At 44.3% G+C, this 19661-nt stretch overlaps 1 protein-coding gene across 1 annotated transcript in view; it reads right to left on the bottom strand.

Moving 5' to 3' along the window:
* Positions 1 to 19112, bottom strand: part of KIF27 (kinesin family member 27) — a 156464-nt gene extending 137352 nt beyond the window's left edge. The window contains exons 1-2 of the mRNA XM_073633656.1: positions 18960 to 19112; positions 15120 to 15475 (exon numbers count right to left, since the gene is read on the bottom strand). Of these exons, the coding sequence (XP_073489757.1) occupies positions 15120 to 15417 (298 nt within the window). The 5' untranslated portion in view covers positions 15418 to 15475; positions 18960 to 19112. The remainder of the gene's footprint in view (positions 1 to 15119; positions 15476 to 18959) is intronic.
* Positions 19113 to 19661: the final 549 nt, after the last annotated feature.

The following is a 19661-nucleotide window of genomic DNA, read 5'->3' as shown; positions in this document are numbered from 1 at the left end:
GAGAACACTGCGAATCCACTGCCGGTTCCTGCATCGCACCAACTCGCATGTCAGTTCACACTGCCATATGCGAATCGCTGGGGAGTGTAAATACATTGTTAACGACACCCCCAGTTCAGCTTGCATATCACACTGCGCAACTATCGCAACTGACAGTTCGGACATGAATCGGATGTATATGAACACACATGCGATCCGATTCTGGTCCGAACAGAAAAAAGGGTCCTGTGCGTGTTTGCACAGAATGCGGTGCGATATCAGCCATACTATCTGTACGGCTGATATCGCACCGCACAGACATCACATGTAATGTGAACGGTAGTGCGCTGCGAATTACATGCGATGCCTGTGTGATGTCTGGCATCGCACAAGTGTGAACCGGGCCTAAAAGTTAACGACACCACCAAATCAGTTCGCATATCGCAGTGCGATCTGCAAACTCGGACAGGAATCGGATCGCATGGGTGTGAACACCCATGCGATCCGATTCTGCTGCGGACCAAAAAAAGGGTCCTGTACGAGTTTGGTCCGAATGCAATGCAAATTCAGCCATACTATCTGTATAGTATGCGATTTGCACTGCAGTGCGGTGCGAAACACATCCGATCTCGGGCACCGCAGCAGTGGGAACAGGCCCTAAATCATATTGCATTTGCACCAAAATGGTACAGGACCCTTTATTTGGTCCACACTGGAATCGGATCGCATGGGTGTGAACACCCATGCGATCCGATTCCTGCACCATTACATAGTTCGCACTGCGATCTGTGAAAAGATCTGGGGGTGTCATTAACTTTACATTGATACCCGCAATGGTGCGCAGATGTCAATGTAGGTGCGATGTGGAAACCCGCACAGGAATCACGCTGGTTCACGCATCGCACAAGTGTGAACCCAACCAGAGACGTGAACATCAAAAAAAAAAAAAAAATTATATTATAAACTTTAACTTTATATATGTGTATATATATATATATATATATATATATATATATATATATATATATATATATATATATATATATATATATATATACATATACACACACACATATATAAAGTTAAAGTTAAGTTAAAGAAAGAAGTCAAAAGACTTCCTGCTTTCTCCAGAATACTCATCCAGCTTCACACTTTTCACTCTGATTCTCCACCTCTGAAATGGTGAATCAGAAAGTGAGAATTCTGTCACAGATCGCCAGTGAGGTGCTGAGATCGCACCTTCATAAACTGGCCGTTTCTGTGACAGTCAGTTAAGATTCTCACTGTGCTGAGATAATCTGCGGAGAACATGTTCTCCACTGATTACTTCAGTTTCATAAACTGGTAATGACCTGAGATCAGCGGCGAGACTCAGGATCGCCGCTGATCTCAGTTTCATAAAAGGACACCTATGTGGGATATCCCAGAGCAATGCTATCTGAGGGGAGGGAGACACAAACAAAAGTAGGGAGTCATCAGACCTGAGGACCTATACTGCTGCCTGCAGCACACTACGCCCAAAGGCGATAACCTTAATGCCTTTTTACATCCACCTGATAGAATCTGGTGAATGTATGGACTGAAGACCAAGTTGCGGCATTGCAGATTTGAGCCCTGGAGGCTTGGTGATGCACTGCCCATGAAGCACTAATCAGCCCTGGTGGAGTGCGCTTTGATTTGAAAAGGTGGAATCTTCCTCCTCCTCAAACCATAAGCTTGAACAATTACTTGCCGAATCCATTTAGAAATAGTAGATTTCGATGCTGCCTGTCCTTTTCTAGGACCTTCAGGCAACACAAACAGATCATCCATTTTTAGAATCTGAGCAGTCACTTTCAAGTAGACTTTGACTGCTCTCACTACATCAAGAGAATGTAGCAACTTTCCTTCCATAGAACAGGGTTCTGGAAAAAAATGATAGAACAATATCCTGGTTTAGATGAAAACCTGACACTACTTTCGGCAGAATGCTAGGAGGAGGACGCAATACCATCTTATCCTTCTGAATAATTGAATATGGCTCTTTACAAGAGCAGCCAACTCTGATACCCTTCTTGTCGAAGATATGGCTACCAGAAAAACTAGCTTCCTTGTCAAAAAGACCAAGGGAATATGTCATATCGGCTCAAAAGGCTGTTTCTGTAATGCCGACAGAACTAAATTCAAGTCCCAAGGGTTCAAGGGCGACCTAACCGGTGGATTAAGCTGTGTTACCCCCTGTATAAAGCTACAGACCAAAGAATGCGAAGCAAGTGGTCGTTGGAGCAATACCGATAAGGGCGAGACCTGGCCTTTGACAGTACTCAAGGCCAGCTTCATCTCTAACCCCATTTATAGAAAGGCAAGGATTCTACCTATGACATATTTTCTGGGATGCCAACCCCTGGATTCCCACCAGGAAACATATGCCTTCCAGACTCTATAATATATGACCCTGGAGGCCTGTTTCCTTGCACTAATTAAGGTAGATACAACTGGTTCCTTCCCTAGGTTCTGTCCCTGGTATTGACCCCGAGGTCTACTTTTTGAACCCGACGGTGAAGGCCATTGGGACTGCCCGGAGGCTGATGCCCCTGGCCCTGGAGAAGGAGCATGTTTAAAATGATAGACGTTTACTCCTTTTCTTAATTGGCAAAAGGGTACTTTTTTGGATGTATTTGACCAAATCATCCTCAAACAGCCATTCACCACGGAAAGGAAAAAACAGCTGGGAGTTTTTTGCATGGCGCTTTGGCTGACCAATTTTTCAACCATAATATTCTATACATATGTACCAGCCTGTGAGGACAGAAAAATAGAATCTCTCATAGCGTCAATTGCAAACATAAAGCCCCTGGCAGCTTGGCTAAATCCTAGGCCTGCTGATCAGGGATAACTTTGAACACCTGTCTCAACTAATCCTTCAAGGATTGACATACTCCAATTGCCGCCACTGCAGGTTGAGCCACTGAACCTGCCAAAAAAAGTGTGTTTGTTTAACAGGAATTCCAATCAGTTGGATCCCTAAGCACTTAAGTGTTGTCTACCGAACAAGTCAAACTTTTATTCACAGAGGGTATGGCAGCGTCAATTGCTGGTATACCCCACCTTTTAGTGAATTTTTTTCCTCCTATGGGAGAAAGCACTGAACTTTTTAGAAGAAAAAAAAAAAAAAAACATGCTCATCTGGGTGATTCCACTCAGGATACACAAGCTGTTCCAGTAATGAATGGACAGGAAAGGCGTGCAAAGCTTGAGGAGGCTTTTAGCGAACCCAAAGAAGAAGTAGGCTTTTCAGCTGATTCAGTTAAGGGTAGCTTCTGTAAGAGATTGCACTAACAATTTCTCAGATTGTGAAGCTGAAGAGGGATCTTCCCCAACTGACCCCTCGGAAGAGGAGTCATCAGTCACTTCCTGAGGGGAATTCATCCTCTCACGCACACCGTTCCTCTATCTGAGGCACCTGGGCGGTAGAAGGGGACCTATTGCGTCTCCCATTCTGGGAGGATGCGATTAAAGCAGCTAACCTTTCCTTCAAAACCACCAAGGCTGAGGAAAAAACTTCTTCAGTAAAATATAAACGGGGTGAAGTGCTGGAAACAATTGCAACACTTGACGGACACAATGGCTTACCCTGACCAGCCACCCCAGGTCTTTCAGGTGAGGATGGTATTTCAGAGGCGAGATTAGGGTCTCCAGAGTCTGAAGGCGACACCCTTGGGCCCCTTTTTTGGGGTGTTTAAGCCTCCCCTTCTGCCAGGCATAGCCCTAAGTACAAACGCAGAGGTACTGCCAGAAAAAAAAAAAAAAAACGCACCCACTGCTGAGTAATAGTCCAGCACTACCGCTGCTATTAATGCTCCAGCCTGGTGCTAAGTAAACGTGCCTTGGTGAATGCTTGTCACCACACTTACATGCCCCCATCTGCTTTCGCTTCCCTCCGACAGCCAAAATGAAGCCTGGCAAAGGAGACTTTATAGCTAATGCAGACCTGCACTGAGGATGTTAAAGTACGCCATTGCTGCTCTAAGTCATGCCCCCCCGTCTTCCCGCCCCCTCCTTTTCAAAAAAAGGCCATTTCCCACGCACGGATCGGCGTGTGGGTGGGGGTGGTGGAGAGGAGGAAGAGCAGGAGAGCCGCCGCTGTTTCAAAGCGGCAGAGGGAGCGGAGCGGCGTACTGCCGACCATCCTGGACTCCCTCTGGAGAAGGAGTGAAAATTCTGCACAGGTGGGGGAAGTTTTGCAAAAAATCCTCTCCCTCCAACATCTTACTGGAGGCTTAGGACTGCTTAGCTGGAGGAAGGCTGCAGCTTCTGCAGACACAAAGCGAGATATGGAAAGCATGGAACAGGTTACATAGTTACATAGTAGGTGAGGTTGAAAAAAAGTCCATCAAGTCCAACCTATGTCTGTGATTATGTGTTAGTATTACATTAAATATCCCTGTATGTTGCGGTCATTCAGGTGCTTATCTAATAGTTTCTTGAAGCTATCAATGCTCCCCGTTGAGACCACCGCCTGTGGAAGGGAATTCCACATCCTTGTCGCTCTTACAGTAAAGAACCCTCTACGTAGTTTAAGGTTAAACCTCTTTTCTTCTCATTTTAATGAGTGGCCACGAGTCTTGTTAAACTCTCTTCTGCGAAAAAGTTTTATCCCTATTGTGGGGTCACCAGTACGGTATTTGTAAATTGAAATCATATCCCCTCTCAAGCGTCTCTTCTCCAGAGAGAATAAGTTCAGTGCTCGCAACCTTTCCTCACAACTAAGATCCTCCAGACCCTTTATTAGCTTTGTTGCTCTTCTTTGTACTCGCTCCATTTCCAGTACATCCTTCCCGAGGACTGGTGCCCAGAACTAGACAGCATACTCCAGGTGCGGCCGGACCAGAGCCTTGTAGAGTGGGAGAATTATCGTTTTATCTCTGGAGTTGATCCCCCTTTTAATGCATGCCAATATTCTGTTCGCATTGCATACCATTGCTGAGCCTATCATCTACTAGGACCCCCAGGTCTTTTTACATCCTAGATTCCCCCAGAGGTTCTCCCCCCAGTGTATAGATTGCATTCATATTTTTGCCACCCAAATGCATGATTTTACATTTTTCTACATTGAACCTCATTTGCCATGTAGTCGCCCACCCCATTAATTTGTTCAAGTCTTTTTGAAAGGTTTCCACATCCTGCGTAGAAGTTATTGCCCTGTTTAGCTTAGTATCGTCTGCAAATACAGAGATTGAACTGTTTATCCCATCCTCCAGATCGTTTATGAACAAATTAAATAGGATTGGTCCCAGCACAGAACCCTGGGGAACCCCACTACCCACCCCTGACCATTCTGAGTACTCCCCATTTATCACCACCTCTGAACTCGCCCTTGTAGCCAGTTTTCAATCCATGTACTCACCCTATGGTCCATGCCAACAGACCTTATTTTGTACAGTAAACGTTTATGGGGAACCGTGTCAAATGCTTTTGCAAAATCCAGATACACCACTTCTACGGGCCTTCCTTTATCTAGGTGGCAACTCACCTCCTCATAGAAGGTTAATAGATTGGTTTGGCAAGAACGATTCTTCATGAATCCATGCTGATTACTGCTAATGATACCATTCTTATTACTAAAATCTTGTATATAGTCCCTTATCATCCCCTCCAAGAGTTTACATACTATTGATGTTAGGCTAACTGGTCTGTAATTCACAGGGATTTAATTCGGGCCCTTTTTAAATATTGGTGCTACATTGGCTTTTCTCCAATCAGCTGGTACCATTCCAGTCAGTAGGCTATCTGTAAAAATTAGGAACAACGGTCTGGCAATCACTTGACTGAGTTCCCTAAGTACCCTCGGATGCAAGCCATCTGGTCCCAGTGATTTATTAATGTTAAGTTTCTCAAGTCTAATTTTAATTCTGTCCTCTGTTAACCATGGAGGTGCTTCCTGTGTTGTGTCATGAGGATAAACACTGCAGTTTTGGTTACTGAAGCCCCCCGATTCACTCGTGAAGACTGAGGAGAAGAATAAATTCAATACCTTCGCCATCTCCCCATCCTTTGTAACCAGATGTCCTTCCTCATTCTTTATGGGGCCAATATGGTCTGTCCTCCCTTTTTTACTGTTTACATACTTAAAGAATTTCTTGGGATTTTTTTTGCTCTCCTCCGCTATGTGTCTTTCATGTTCTATCTTAGCTGTCCTAATTGCACCCTTACATTTCTTGTTGCGTTCTTTATAGTCTGAATGCTGAGGATGATCCCTCAACCTTGTATTTTTTGAAGGCCTTCTCCTTTGCTTTTATATGCATTTTTACATTGGAGTTAAGCCATCCAGGACTTTTGTTCACTCTTTTAAATTTATTACCCAAATGGGATACATTGGCTAATGCCCTTATTTAATGTGCTCTTAAAGCAAACCCATCTCTCCTCCATATTCTTTGTTCGTAATATTTTATCCCAATTTATGCCTTTTAGCAAGGTTTGTAGTTTAGGGAAGTTGGCTCTTTTGAAATTCAGTGTCTTTGTATTCCCTTTATGTTTCCTATTTGTGTGATTTATACTGAAACTAATTGACCTGTGATCGCTGTTACCTAAATTGCCTCGTATTTCCACATCCGTGATCAGGACTGTATTGTTGGTAATCAGTAGATCCAGTAATGTTTTATTTCTAGTTGGTGCGTCTAACATCTGACCCATAAAATTGTCCTGCAAGACATTAAGGAACTGACGAGCCTTAAATGAATGCGCGGTTCCCTCCGCCCAGTCTATGTCTGGATAATTAAAATCCCCCATTATGATAACCCATCCTTGCTGCTAATCCAATTTGTGATAGGAGATCCGTCTCCACTTCCTCCCTCAGGTTAGGGGGCCTATAGCATACTCCCAATATTATTTTCCCCTTAGCTTCATTACTTTGGAGCTCTACCCATAAGGATTCCACCTCCTCTCTAGCTTCCTCAGTGATGTCATCTCTCACATTCACTTGTACATTATTCTTGATATATAGGCATACCCCTCCCCCTTTTTTACTCTCTCTATCCTTGCGGTATAGGGTATACCCTTGAATGTTTGCCAGCCAATCATGAGAGCTGTTGAACCAGGTCTCTGAAATTCCCACAAAATACAAATCCTCCTCGTACAACAGTATCTCTAGTTCATCCATCTTGTCCGCCATGCTCCTGGCATTGGTGAACATGCCACATAGTTTAGACCGGTCGCATATGTGCTCTTTACAGCCCCTGGTGGTGACATTTAGGCATGACAACATTTACTATAAGGAGAAAATCCACAAGAAAATTTAAAATTCCTTAGGAATCTCCACTTGCCTTATCCTGCTGCAGGGATTCTGTGGTAAAACCAAAACAGACCCAAATCTTCACCCATCATGGCGGGCTCCGATAAAAAACCTTCAAGGACCGGGGCCCCTTTTTTAATCGGGGTTTCCACTCCCTTGGACCCGTATAGCACCCCGCCAGTAAGCTTTATGGCTGAAAAAACCAAAGCACTGGATCCCGGGGTCCAGCTCTTAAAAAGAGAAGCGTTACGGGCTAAACCTCGTTTCTTCCGCCACGAGGCCCGGGTACCATTCAATTTGGCCAGAAAGACACTTTTAATGGATCCGGCTGCATAGCTTGCCCCAGCAAGGATTACTCCAGTGGAGCCTAGCATAGCACATCTTTAGTCGTGACCAACACCTAAGACACTGGTGAAAAAACGGAGGTACTCCCAGTAATGGAAGGGGTTATATAGGGAGTGAACTTCCTGTCTTAGGCTGTGCCAGTGTCCATCACCTAAAGGTGGCCTATATAACCCACATAGTAACTAACTATGATGGCTCTGTGTCCCATGAAGTACGATAAAGAAATAATGTATCATATAATGTGATAGTCAGCATAACCCAAACAGTCCAAAGAAATAAAAGTTCCATCAAGAATGACACAATCTTCACAGAATGATCCAACCACCATTACTGACATCACTACCAGTATCCTGGTTCCCACAGTCGGCGCTTTGGAACGCACACCGCATCTTGGATAGATTGCGAGGGCACATTGAACTGAGCTGTACATGTTGGTGCTGACTTATAGCACCCTCGAAAGTAAGTGCGCATTTTATATATTTCTGGGATTTGCATCTTTTAATAAAAACTTACTGCACAATGATAGTTTAATATGCTTTTCCTGAGTCCTATTTGTTGGAATAATATATGCAGACAATTCTGGGGCGAAGAGCCATCACCAGTACTGGATCCCGCTAAGGCCCCATTCACACCTGAGCGTTGCGTTTTCAAGCAGAAAGTCGCACAATTTTACCGCGTTTTAGCCACGATTTTGTACAGGTCAAAATGGTCACCAATCTAAAAAGCTGAAAAACACCCAAATCTGCCTAAAAAAAAAGTTCTAGAACTTGTTTGAGCTTCAGGCGTTTTGGAGCTTCTGGCTTCAGGCGTTTTGGAGTGGAGATGTGAACCATCTCCATAGAGAATAATTTGTGGTGGAGCACAGCTTAAAGAAAATTACCTACGACACCCATATTTTAATCACGGTAATTGGATCATTCTGTGAAGATTCTTTATGGAATTTTTATTTCTTTGGACTGTTTGATTTAGGCTGACTATCACATTAAATGACACAGAATTTAGCTTTTTATGACATATAATTTGGCTTTTTGAGTTAGCGCCATACCTTTCGTATTTTTTGGTGTTACTTGTAAGGCGGTCTTCTCCACTTTTAAAGGGGGCAGCTGCACTCCTATTTACTTTTACACATTTTTTTTATACTGGTGCCACTACTTATCACTTGTTTTGAAATTTTACAACAGTGTCAGTGATCACCAGACTGAGCAGTACAAGGTCATCATAGTGACACAGCACAGCTCAGGGGGGTGTGATCTGAAGGACACAGCAACCACAACGCATGCTGATGTGCACTCTAGAGGGCGCATGCAAGCAGCGGCTGCAGGAGGCCATGTAGATATGCCCATTCACATCCAGCAAGCACCCATCCGCCCGTTTATGTACATTGGCAAGATCGGAGGTAGTTAAAAAGAAAAACAAGCTGTGCAGCAAAAGTAGAAGTTAGAGGGCTTAGACATACCATTTATCACTGACAGGGTAACTTACAATGATCATATTTTATTCATTTATGTAAAACTGTTATCCCAAAAGGAAAAACGTTTGCTGTAACTGTTTAAAAAGTGTTAACTAAAGTTTGGCTTTATTATGTTAGTCGCGTTCATCTAAGGCTCGCCATACATCTTATAATCTGTGGTGTAATATAAGGACTTTCCTAATCTATCCAATCAATTTGTATTCAAATCAGGCAGGCTATTGTACTACATACTTGTTGATAGATCTAAAAGAGATTGTACAATTAGATTGTAACGTGTGCAATGATCTTAACTACCCTCTCCAGACAATGTTGCTGTCCAAGGGTGACTTTGTTGTTCCTCCATAGATAGAAGGGACCCTAAAGCAGGCCATACATGGTCGAATTTCAAACAAATTTTCTTTTCAAAAAACAGAAAGTTCGTTTTTTTGTGATCCACCATTGATTTTCGAAATTCGGCCGACCAAGCCTTCAATTTCACCTCATGTTGCTACAGAAAAGAATTTTCGTGGCCGGGAATCTTCTTTTCTCTCCGTAAAATTTCTTTTCTTATTATATTTCTTGCACGATTCTCCCATCATTGATTAGCAAATCGTTTGTTTATCTAAAAATTTCCTAAAAATTTCCAACATGTCCGATTCCTCAAATTTGATTGCCGCACAAAAATCGGCCATTGCTGCAGCCCACTAATGGTGCGAAATGAGTACGAAAATTTCTTAGATACGATTTTCAAAAGGAAATTCTTTCAAAATTCGAACCGTGTATGGCCGGCATTAGACAGAAACTGGGTTCCTGGCCTGATCACCAGGTGAAAATAAAGGAAAGAAATCCTAAAAAAGAAGACGACTAAAGGCAGCCATACATGGATCGAAATTTGATGGCTTAGCAAGGACCAGATGAATTTCGATCCATGCATGGGCAGGCTGGTTGTACAGAAGTCAACCTACTGATCGACTTCTGTACAAGCTGTCTGTTAAGGTTTTCCCAATCAGTGCCGCCACCCGCCGAATATAGCTGGTAAAACTGATCAGTGTATTCTGACGGTGGGGAAGGCTCCCTGCTCTCAGAATACAATAACACTGTATGGATGGGAGAATCTGGTCATTTTTTTTTTTTTTCAGCGGGTTGAACAAAAAAGAAGGATTAATGTATTGCCTGCCTAATACAGTGACAACATTTAGGTCTCTTTCACACTGGAGGCCAGGGCAGTAAAAATAGCTGGCTGAACCATGGTTTTACTGCCCCCCACCACCCATCTATAGTGTAAAATACAGCTGGAGGAGGCTGATCACATGCCATGGGTGCAATGCTTTGGCTTGTGCCAATTTAAACTTGGCATTCCAAGTTGACAGGTGGTACTGCCTGTCAAACTCAGCCATTCAAGGCAATAGTTTGCATACTAAACCCGCAAGCCAAATGCTTGGCTTACATTTGCAGTGCATTAGCCCCATTGTAAATTGGCATTCAGCTTTAAAACAAACTTAAAAAAAAACAAAAAAAAACATACAGGCATTCAGGAGGCGGCAAGATCACCTCCTCCTCAAAGTCTGACACCTGGTGCTTAGCTGCATTCTGAAAAGCGATCCATGGATTGCTCTTAAGAGCACAGACTAGTGTGAACATAGCCTTAAAGCGGGGGTCCACCTATCTATCTTTTTTTTTTTTTTTTGAGTTCATTCAAACTTTTCTTCTCAGCATTACATACTGACATATTGTGTGTAATATGTCCGCCTGTGTCAGATTTCGTCGGAAAGAATAACTTATATTATTCACTGCAGGCGGTTTCCATCTTCATTGTGGGCATTTGACGCCCACAAGCATTTATTTCCTGGATGTGGTGAATGCTGTGCTCCTAGCATTCACCGCTCGCTCCCGCACATGCTCAGTGGCATCCTGGGAAGCCTGAGGCTAGCTCCCAGGAGTCTGGGAGAGGCTAGAAACACGCCTACTCCCACGGGAGGAGAACCAGGAAGTGCAAAGAAGAATAGAAAAATAAAAGGTAATTACGGCGATTTAAATTTTTTTAAACGGCATGTCAGCATCTAGGCAAGGAAGAGAATACATACAGATATTGTTCAAAATTTGGGTGGAACCTCGCTTTAAGCATTGGTGAGTTGCAATATATTACATTTTTTTGTTTAAACATGCTGTTTACTAGAAACTGTTTAAAAGTATGGTTATGCTTCACTTGTGAGTCACAGGAGAGTTCTCCTGTGACCCAGAATCAGCCAACAGAGGGTTAAAGCCTGCTGTCGGTGGACACCACACCCCAGGCTCTAGAAGGATCCACCTATATGCCTGATTGGTAACTGGCTGAGCCTTTCAGTGTGCTGCCGAGCCTGAGCCAGCTGCTCCTGCCCCCTCCCCAGCCCTCCAGTGAGTACTAGAGGGGCAGAGTAGAGAGCCAGTGATTGACAGTCAACACTCCGAGCTCCAAGCAGACTGAGAACTGAGTAAACCAACACTCAAAAAAAAAATCCCTCAGTGCTGCACTTGTTGCTGGCAATAGGCAATTGTATGCAAGCCTCCGAAACGCGTTTAAGATTGGCTACAGCCTACCTCAGTTCGACAGCTCCATTGACAGCTCTGTTATCTTGTGGCAGTTCCCTGGTGCCAGCCCAGCTCCCTGCATCCCTTCCGTCATCTCGGATTTTAATCTCTCTGCCGGCCCCACACAGAGTTTTACATATCTGTTATCCTAGACATTTGTGAGTGCATTTTTACTGTAACTATTTGCTATTTTTGTAATAAACTTTGCTACACGATTGGTGGCTTGGTGCCTCTCTTCCCCCATTCCTTCTTCTAAAAACTGAGTAATCAGCGGTCCTGTGATCGCTCCGTTCTCAGGCTTATAGGTGGCTGGAGACAGCTGCAGCAGCGAGGTGAGTATACAGTGAGGGAAAAATGTATTTGATCCCCCGCTGATTTTGTATGTGTGCCCACCGATAAAGAAATGATCAGTCTATAATTTTAACGGTAGGTTTATTTTAACAGTGTATAACAGACAGAATAACAACATAAATATCCAGAAAAACACATTTCCAAATCCAAAAATCTATAGATTGATCCCCTATAATTTAGCAAGATTTGTGGCTCCCAGTTGTCTTCTATACAGGTAATGAGCTGAGATTAGGAGCACTCCCTTATAAAGACACCTGTATAAAAGACACCTGTCCACAGAAGCAAATCAATCAGATTTCAATCTCTCCACCATGGCCAAGACCAAAGAGCTGTCCAAGGATGTCAGGGACAAGATTGTAGACCTACACAAGGATGGAATGGGCTACAAGACCATCGCCAAGCAGCTTGGTGAGAGGGTGACAACAGTTGGTGCGATTATTCGCAAATGGAAGAAACACAAAATAACTATCAACCTCCCTCAGTCTGGGGCTCCATGCAAGATCTCACCTCATGGAGAACCTTGTCAATGATCTCAAGGAAGCTGGGACCATAGTCACCAAGAAAACAATTGGTAACACACTACGCCGTCAAGGACTGAAATCCTACAGCACCCACAAGGTCCCCCTGCTCAAAAAAGCACATGTACAGGCCCATCTGAAGTTTGCTAATGAACATCTGAATAATTCAGAGGACAACTGGGTGAAAGTGTTGTGGTCAGATGAGACCAAAATCAAGCTCTTTGGCATCAACTCAACTCGCAGTGTTTGGAGGAGGAGGAATGCTGCCCATGACCCAAAGAACACCATCCCCACTGTCAAACATAGGAGGTGGAAACATTCTGCTTTGGGGATGTTTTTCTGCTAAGGAGACAGGACAACTTCACCACATCAAAAGGACGATGGACAGGGTCATGTATCATCAAATCTTGGGTGAGAACCTCCTTCCCTCAGCCAGGGCATTGAAAATGGGTCGTGGATGGGTATTCCAGCATGACAATGACCCAAAACACACGGCCAAGGCAACAAAGGAGTGGCTCAAAAAGAAGCACATTAAGGTCCTGGAGTGGCCCAGGAGGTCTCCAGACCTTAATCCCATAGAAAATATGTGAAGGGAGCTGAAGGTTCGAGTTAACAAACGTCAGCCTCGAATCATTAACGACTTTGAGAGGATCTGCAAAAAGGAGTGGGACAAAATCCCTCCTGAGATTTGTGCAAACCTGGTGACCAACTACAAGAAATATCTGACCTCTGTGATTGCCAACAAGGGTTTTGCCACCAAGTACTAAGTCATGTTTTGCGAAGGGATCAAATACTTATTTCACTCATTAAAATGCAAAACAATTTATAACTTTTTTAATGCATTTTTCTGGATATTTTTGTTGTTATTCTGTCTCTCACTGTTAAAATAAACCTAACAATAAAGTGGTTGTACCACTTTTACCTACAGGTAAGCTTATAAAAAGGCTTACCTGTAGGTACCTTAAATTTTTCTTCAGCGCGCATGCGCCGATGAGGTCGGCAGCAGCGCAATATACTGAATATCTCCTAAATATACTGAATATCTCCTAAACTGTGCAAGTTTAGGAGATATTCAGTATATTTAGGAGATATTCAGTATATTGCGCTGCTGCGGACGTCATCGGCACATGCGCACTGAAGAAACGGGCCGCTGGTGCAGTTTCTTCAGAACTCGTGCTGTGACTAGCGGCTCCGGCGCGCATGTGCAGAAGTGAAGTCATTGCGGCTCCGGCCAATCACAGTGCCGGGGCTGCGAACCCGACACAGTGCCGACACTGATTCAGGGCATCGTTCTGAAGTAAGTATTTCATAAGGAGCTAGTATGCGATGCGTACTAGCTCATTATGCCATTGTCTTGCAGGGTTTGTTTTTTTTTGTTTTTTGTTTGTTTGTTTCAGAGGTTTACAACCTCTTTAAAATTATAGACTGATCATTTCTTTGTCGGTGGGCAAACATACAAAACCAGCAGGGGATCAAATACTTTTTTTCCCTCACTGTAGATGTTTGTTATTTCTATTCCCACACTTCTCATTTAGGATCTAAAATAATGGCACACTAACAGTTCAGGTGCCAAGAAATAACTGGCAATCAGATTCCCAACATGAAAGAGGTGGGTACTGTTGTATAACATACAGTGCTAAGGGGCTTGTGTAAGGCCCCTTTTACACGTGTGGACCGTATGTCCATATTTCATCTATCCGTTTTCAGGTGAAATACGGACATACATGCATCCCTATGGGATAGAGGGTGTCAGCGGATGAACATCCGCTGACATCCGATATCATCTGTCCCCGCTCTCGTCCGATTCTGCAGACGGAGGAAAATCCTATTTTTCTATCCGTCTGCAGAGCGGATCGGATGAACACAGACAGACGGTCCATGCTCATCCGATCCCCCATAGGGGAGAGTGGAGATCTGACAGGGCGGTCCCTGCACAGTATGCGGGTCCCGCCCTGTCATCCACCGGCTCAGCTGGGGAAAACGGAGCGATCCCCGCTGAGCAGCAGATGTACGGATGGGTCAGATCAACACGGATCCGTCCCGTGTGAAAGGGGCCTAAAATGGAAAGTTTAAATGCTTTCAGGTGCTCGCTGATTGCATTTGAGATGCTTCTGGGATTATACAGGCCAACTTCTTAACTGCTTTTGCATTCACATTTGCTTGTATGAGCAGAAAAACAGATCTGAAGCAAACAAATGCCCGTGTTTACAAGATTGTTAAATCTCATAAGTAGTGCCTTCCTAACCCTTTTGGATCGATTTTGAATTGTACCGGTCACCTTTATTTTGAAAAGCGCTGTGCATGCTGTTAGAAAGCAGCTGATTTGTCCCGGAGGCCGCACATCTGAACAGACCTGCTATATAGTAGTAGTATCAGCTTGGACCCGGATTCCAGGACACTTCGGCTGCTTTCTATTATTTCTTGGAACATAGCCAAACTCCACTCCTGGCCGGCACAGGATCAGTATTCTCGCACAGCCTGGCTGCTCACATTCATACCCCTGGCAGCGCATGCTGTTGTTACTGTATTGTACTGTACTGTACTGTACTGTAACAATGCTAATAAACACTGCTTAGTTCTATATGACCAAATACATTGTAAGAGTCAAAATTTTAGCTTGCATAGTCCTTTAACATACCAACATGGCCACCTCCGATTGTGTAGGTCTTGCCAGAGCCAGTCTGTCCATAAGCGAACACCGTTGCATTGTATCCTTCAATCAAGGACACTAATAGGGGTTTGATGCAGTTGCTGTAAACATCATCCTGAAATGAGGCTTTCCCAAAGACATAATCGAATGTGAAGACGCGGTCTTTCCCAATTAGGATCTGCTGTGTGTTAGGAACAACCCTCACACACACTTGGTGGTTGTGAAGAATCTCTTTTGACAGAAGAGGCCGAATCCGCACTGCTACTTTTACTGGAATCTCCTCCATGATGCGGTCAGCCGCTCTATCAACGCTGAGTCCACCCTTGCAATTTAAGGCATTGTTCCTGCAAAATATAGTTAGTTGTCATTAGTTGCACTGGTCTTTAAAGTAGAACCGAAGGAAGTGTTTTTTTTAAATATTATTTTGGAGGGTTATAACCCCTTGTCAGGTTTTTTGCTATCTGTTTCTAAGGCTGGCCATACACTATTCAATTTTCCTGTTCAACTTTCCTTTAGATTTACCAAAACCATGTAATATGAGGTGAAACCTAAGCCTTTTCAATGTGTATGCAATCAGGCAGGCCCTTGCACTACATAGTTGAAGGTAAATCTAAAGAAAATTGAATAAGAAAATTGTATGGTGTATGGCCAACTTAAGGGCCCTTTCACACTGGGGCGGTTTGCAGGCTCTATTGCGCTAATAATAGCGCCTGCAAACCGACCCGAAACAGTCTCGAAACTGTCTCTCCAGTGTGAAAGCCCCGAGGGCTTTCACACTGGAGCGGTGCGCTAGCAGGACGGGAAAAAAAGTCCTGCTAGCAGCATCTTCGGAGCGGTGAAGGAGCAGAGTATATACCGCTCCTTCACCGCTCCTGCCCAATGAAATCAATGGGACAGTGCGGCTATACTGCCGGCAAAGCGCCTCCGAGGCGCTTTGTGGTGGTTTTTAACCCTTTCTCGGCTGCTAGCGGGGGGGGGTAAAACCCCCCCGCTAGCAGCCGAATGCTGACGGTAAAGCGCCTCTTACAATAGCGGCGCTTTACCACCGACGCCGCCCCCGTGTGAAAGGGGCCTTATTGGGGTGATTTCCCTTCACTTTCCCATAACGAACACAGGAAGGCTTATTTCAAACTTGTAGTACAGCTTACTGCCCTCTGAAAATAAAATTTATGGTGGATCAGTTTTCAGAGGGTGGTATAGCAGCAGCGGACAGGAGTTTAGGAGACGCTACTGCCACCTTTTGAATGTCTGGTTTTTTTTTTGTTTACTTTTATTTTCAAATTGCCAAATGGCAATTTTACATTTTGGGTGACCCCTTTGAACTGTTTAAAGAGGTTGTAAACCCCTGTAAAGAAAAAAAAAAAAAAAAGAAAAAACCCTGCGACACATAAGCATAATGAGCTTGTATGCATCGCACACTAGCTCATTATGAAATACTTACCTTAGAACGAAGCCCTACAGTGGCGTCGCCACACCGCTGACACGGACGACATCTTCCCCATTGTTTCTGCTGGGTTCGTAGACTCTGGCACTGCGATGACATCACTGCGTGCAGGAGCCGCCGGTCACAGCACAGGCTCTGAAGAAACGGCATGGGCGGCCATTCTTTCAGAGCGCATGCGCTGTTGACATAATCACAGTATGCAGTAAATATCTCCTAAACAGTGCAAGTTTAGAAGACATTTACAATACCTACAGGTAAGCCTTATTATAGGCTTACGTATAGGTACAGACAAACAAGGGGAGTTTACTCCCTCTTTAAAGCCTCATGCACACTGGATGTTTTTACAGCTGCTGTTTTTGGCTTTGGGCGTTTTTTTCTACAGCCAATAAACTCCCAGCATGTTATCCTATGTGTCCATGCACACATAGGCTTTTATCAGCATTTTTTGGCGGGGGGGGGGGTTTCTGGCTGAAAAAAAAAAGAAAAGAAAGTGGGTTTTAAGATGAGTTTTTTTTTTAGCTGTAAAAACGCTGAAAAAAAAAAAAGCTAAAAAATGCGGCTATTTGGCGTTTTGAGCCATAAGCTTTTGTGGGAGTATAGCTTTGCTAAAAAAAAAAAAAAATAAAAAAAAAGCACGCATAAGCTATAAAACACTAGTGCAAAACTCATTCTACAGCTTTCTACAGCTAACACTACTGTTTTTATAACATCCAGTGTGCATGAGGCTTAAAGCGGGGGTCCACCCACACCGCCAAAAAAAAAAAAAAAAATATTAAAAGCCAGCAGCTACAAATACTGCAGCTGCTGACTTTTAATACATGGCCACTTACCTGTTCCAGGGTCCAGCGATGTCGGCAGGCGGCACCGAGAACCCGCTCGGTTCTCGGCAGCTGCTGCCGCCATCCTAGGTGAGGGAATCAGGAAGTGAAGCGTTGCAGCTTCACTTCCCGGTTCCCTACTGTGCATGCGCGAGTCGCGCTGCGCGTCCCTAGTGGTCCCTGCTCTCTCCCGGGAGCTGTGTGTTCCCAGCAGACAGCGCGGTGGGGACAGGAAGTGGCGTAGAGTCCCATGGGAGTCTATGCCGGAAGTGGGTGTAAGTACCTGTCTTAGACAGGTATCTGCACCCCCCTGAAAGGTGCCAAATGTGAACCCGGAGGGGGGGAGGGTTCCGAAAAGCGGAAGTTCCATTTTTGTGTGGAACTCCGCTTTAATGCTCCACTCTGAGATAGGGCTGGTTCACACCACAAACACACACTCCAGATCCGTTTCAGGTGCGTCTCTGCATGTGCATTTTTAACTTGTTTTTGGCGTGTTCTGGTGCGTTTTTGATACGTTATTGGATGCATTCCAGATTCTTTTTTTTCTACCTTTTTCCTACTGTACTGGGGTTTGCGTGTGTTTTGATGCGATCCACTGCATTTTACTGTGTTCAGTACAGCACAGGAAAAATGCAGCATGTTCTATTTTTTTTTTTCTGGAACTGGAAAGCCCTGGAACTGACTGCACTGGTGTGAACCATTGGAAATCATATAACCTACTTTCCATACGTTTTTGATGCAAAAAAAAACATGCACTGGACTGCATGTGGTTTGAACTGGCCATTAAAGATGTCACAAAACATCACAGCCATGGTAGGTGTAAAGCTCTGTCCAGATGTATTGTTACAATTCGGGTAGGAGACTAAACCGCAGCTGGGCCGCTTGTTTTTTTACTGCCCATCTGACTTTCCCCTTCATTCCTGTTCTGACTAACCAAAAATTGTGGATTGTCTTTCATTTTCACAACGGTAAACAGGACAAACAGAGAGGTTGAATCTCTCTAAGGGCTTATTCACAAGTCCAGCAGGCTGCTCCTCTGGAAAGGGATCCATGATAAGACCGCTTTTCAGAGGTGTCTGACAGGCAGTGGGGCGGCGATACGTCACCTTCTCACCTCCTGATTTGACACTATATTGGCCCCATAGATCTGCATTAGTCGCCTTTGCTGAAAGTGACATTCTTTTTTTGCACAGCATTGCGGTGTGGCATGCGTACAGCTGTGAGCAGCGATGTGTTAGCATTCAGGCAGGTGGGCAGTCAGGGGGTGGTAAAACCGCATCTCAACCACCTGCTTTACCCCCCCCCCTCAGGTATGAAGGAGCCCTAATAGGGCCACAGACAACAATAAAACACTGACAGGTGTTCTAATCCCTCCGCTCTCTATTCAAAACTAAAAACAAGTTTTGCTTTTAGTTAAATTTAGGCATAAATGCATTGTTTACAGCATAAAGAAAGTGACAGGAGCACAAAGAACAGCCAGCATACACAGCGGTGTAATAAGGACTTGCTCCGATTAGCCAGTGCGGACATGTATATAAATGACACTCTCACGTGAGTTCCACACACCGGTAACAGAGAACTCCTCCTCGGTACAGCAGATCCCGGGCGCCGATCAGAGCTAGATACTGTGGATCTTCCCCAATGCCGCGCACACCTCTTGTGTTTTCTCCCGTTGTCTTGACAACCACAGAGAACGTTAGAAACTACTCGTTCAGCCTCCTAGCGACGGCTACTCGAGGAGTCCAAAAACTACAGTGGGGAAGAAAAGACACAGCGCTCCCAGTGGCCGGATGAGGTAAAGGCTTATGGTTTATGAGTGCAGGTGTTTCGTCAGATTAGGCGACCCGTCAGATTTTGTAACGGAAGTGAAGTTTGTCGCCGCCATCTTGCTACACCCAGCACTCGTCCACAGTAAGGCTACAGTGAGAAGGCTGCAAGCCGACATCTTGTTACACCCAATGGAGTCTTTGCATTTCACACTTATATTTAACAGTAAACTCAGCTTATATAGTGAAATTTAGTATTTTGAAATCCGTCAGACTGTTTTGATGTTGATATTTCAAAGCAGCTGTATTCTGTCATATTAACAAACCTGTGAGATCAGCAGGCTTGCCGCTGCTTCTAAAATTCAACATCTAAATACTGTATTTGACTATATAAGCTGAGTTTACTGTTAAAAATAAGTATAAAATGCATGACTCTGGTGGGTGTAGCAAGATGGAGGCGACAGAACGTCACTTCCGTTACAAAATCTGACGGCTCGCCTAA

Source organism: Aquarana catesbeiana, linkage group LG01, assembly GCF_042186555.1.
Source record: "Aquarana catesbeiana isolate 2022-GZ linkage group LG01, ASM4218655v1, whole genome shotgun sequence".
NCBI lineage: Eukaryota > Metazoa > Chordata > Amphibia > Anura > Ranidae > Aquarana > Aquarana catesbeiana.
Note: the sequence above shows the minus strand (reverse complement) of the source record. Positions and strands in the feature narration are given on the sequence as shown.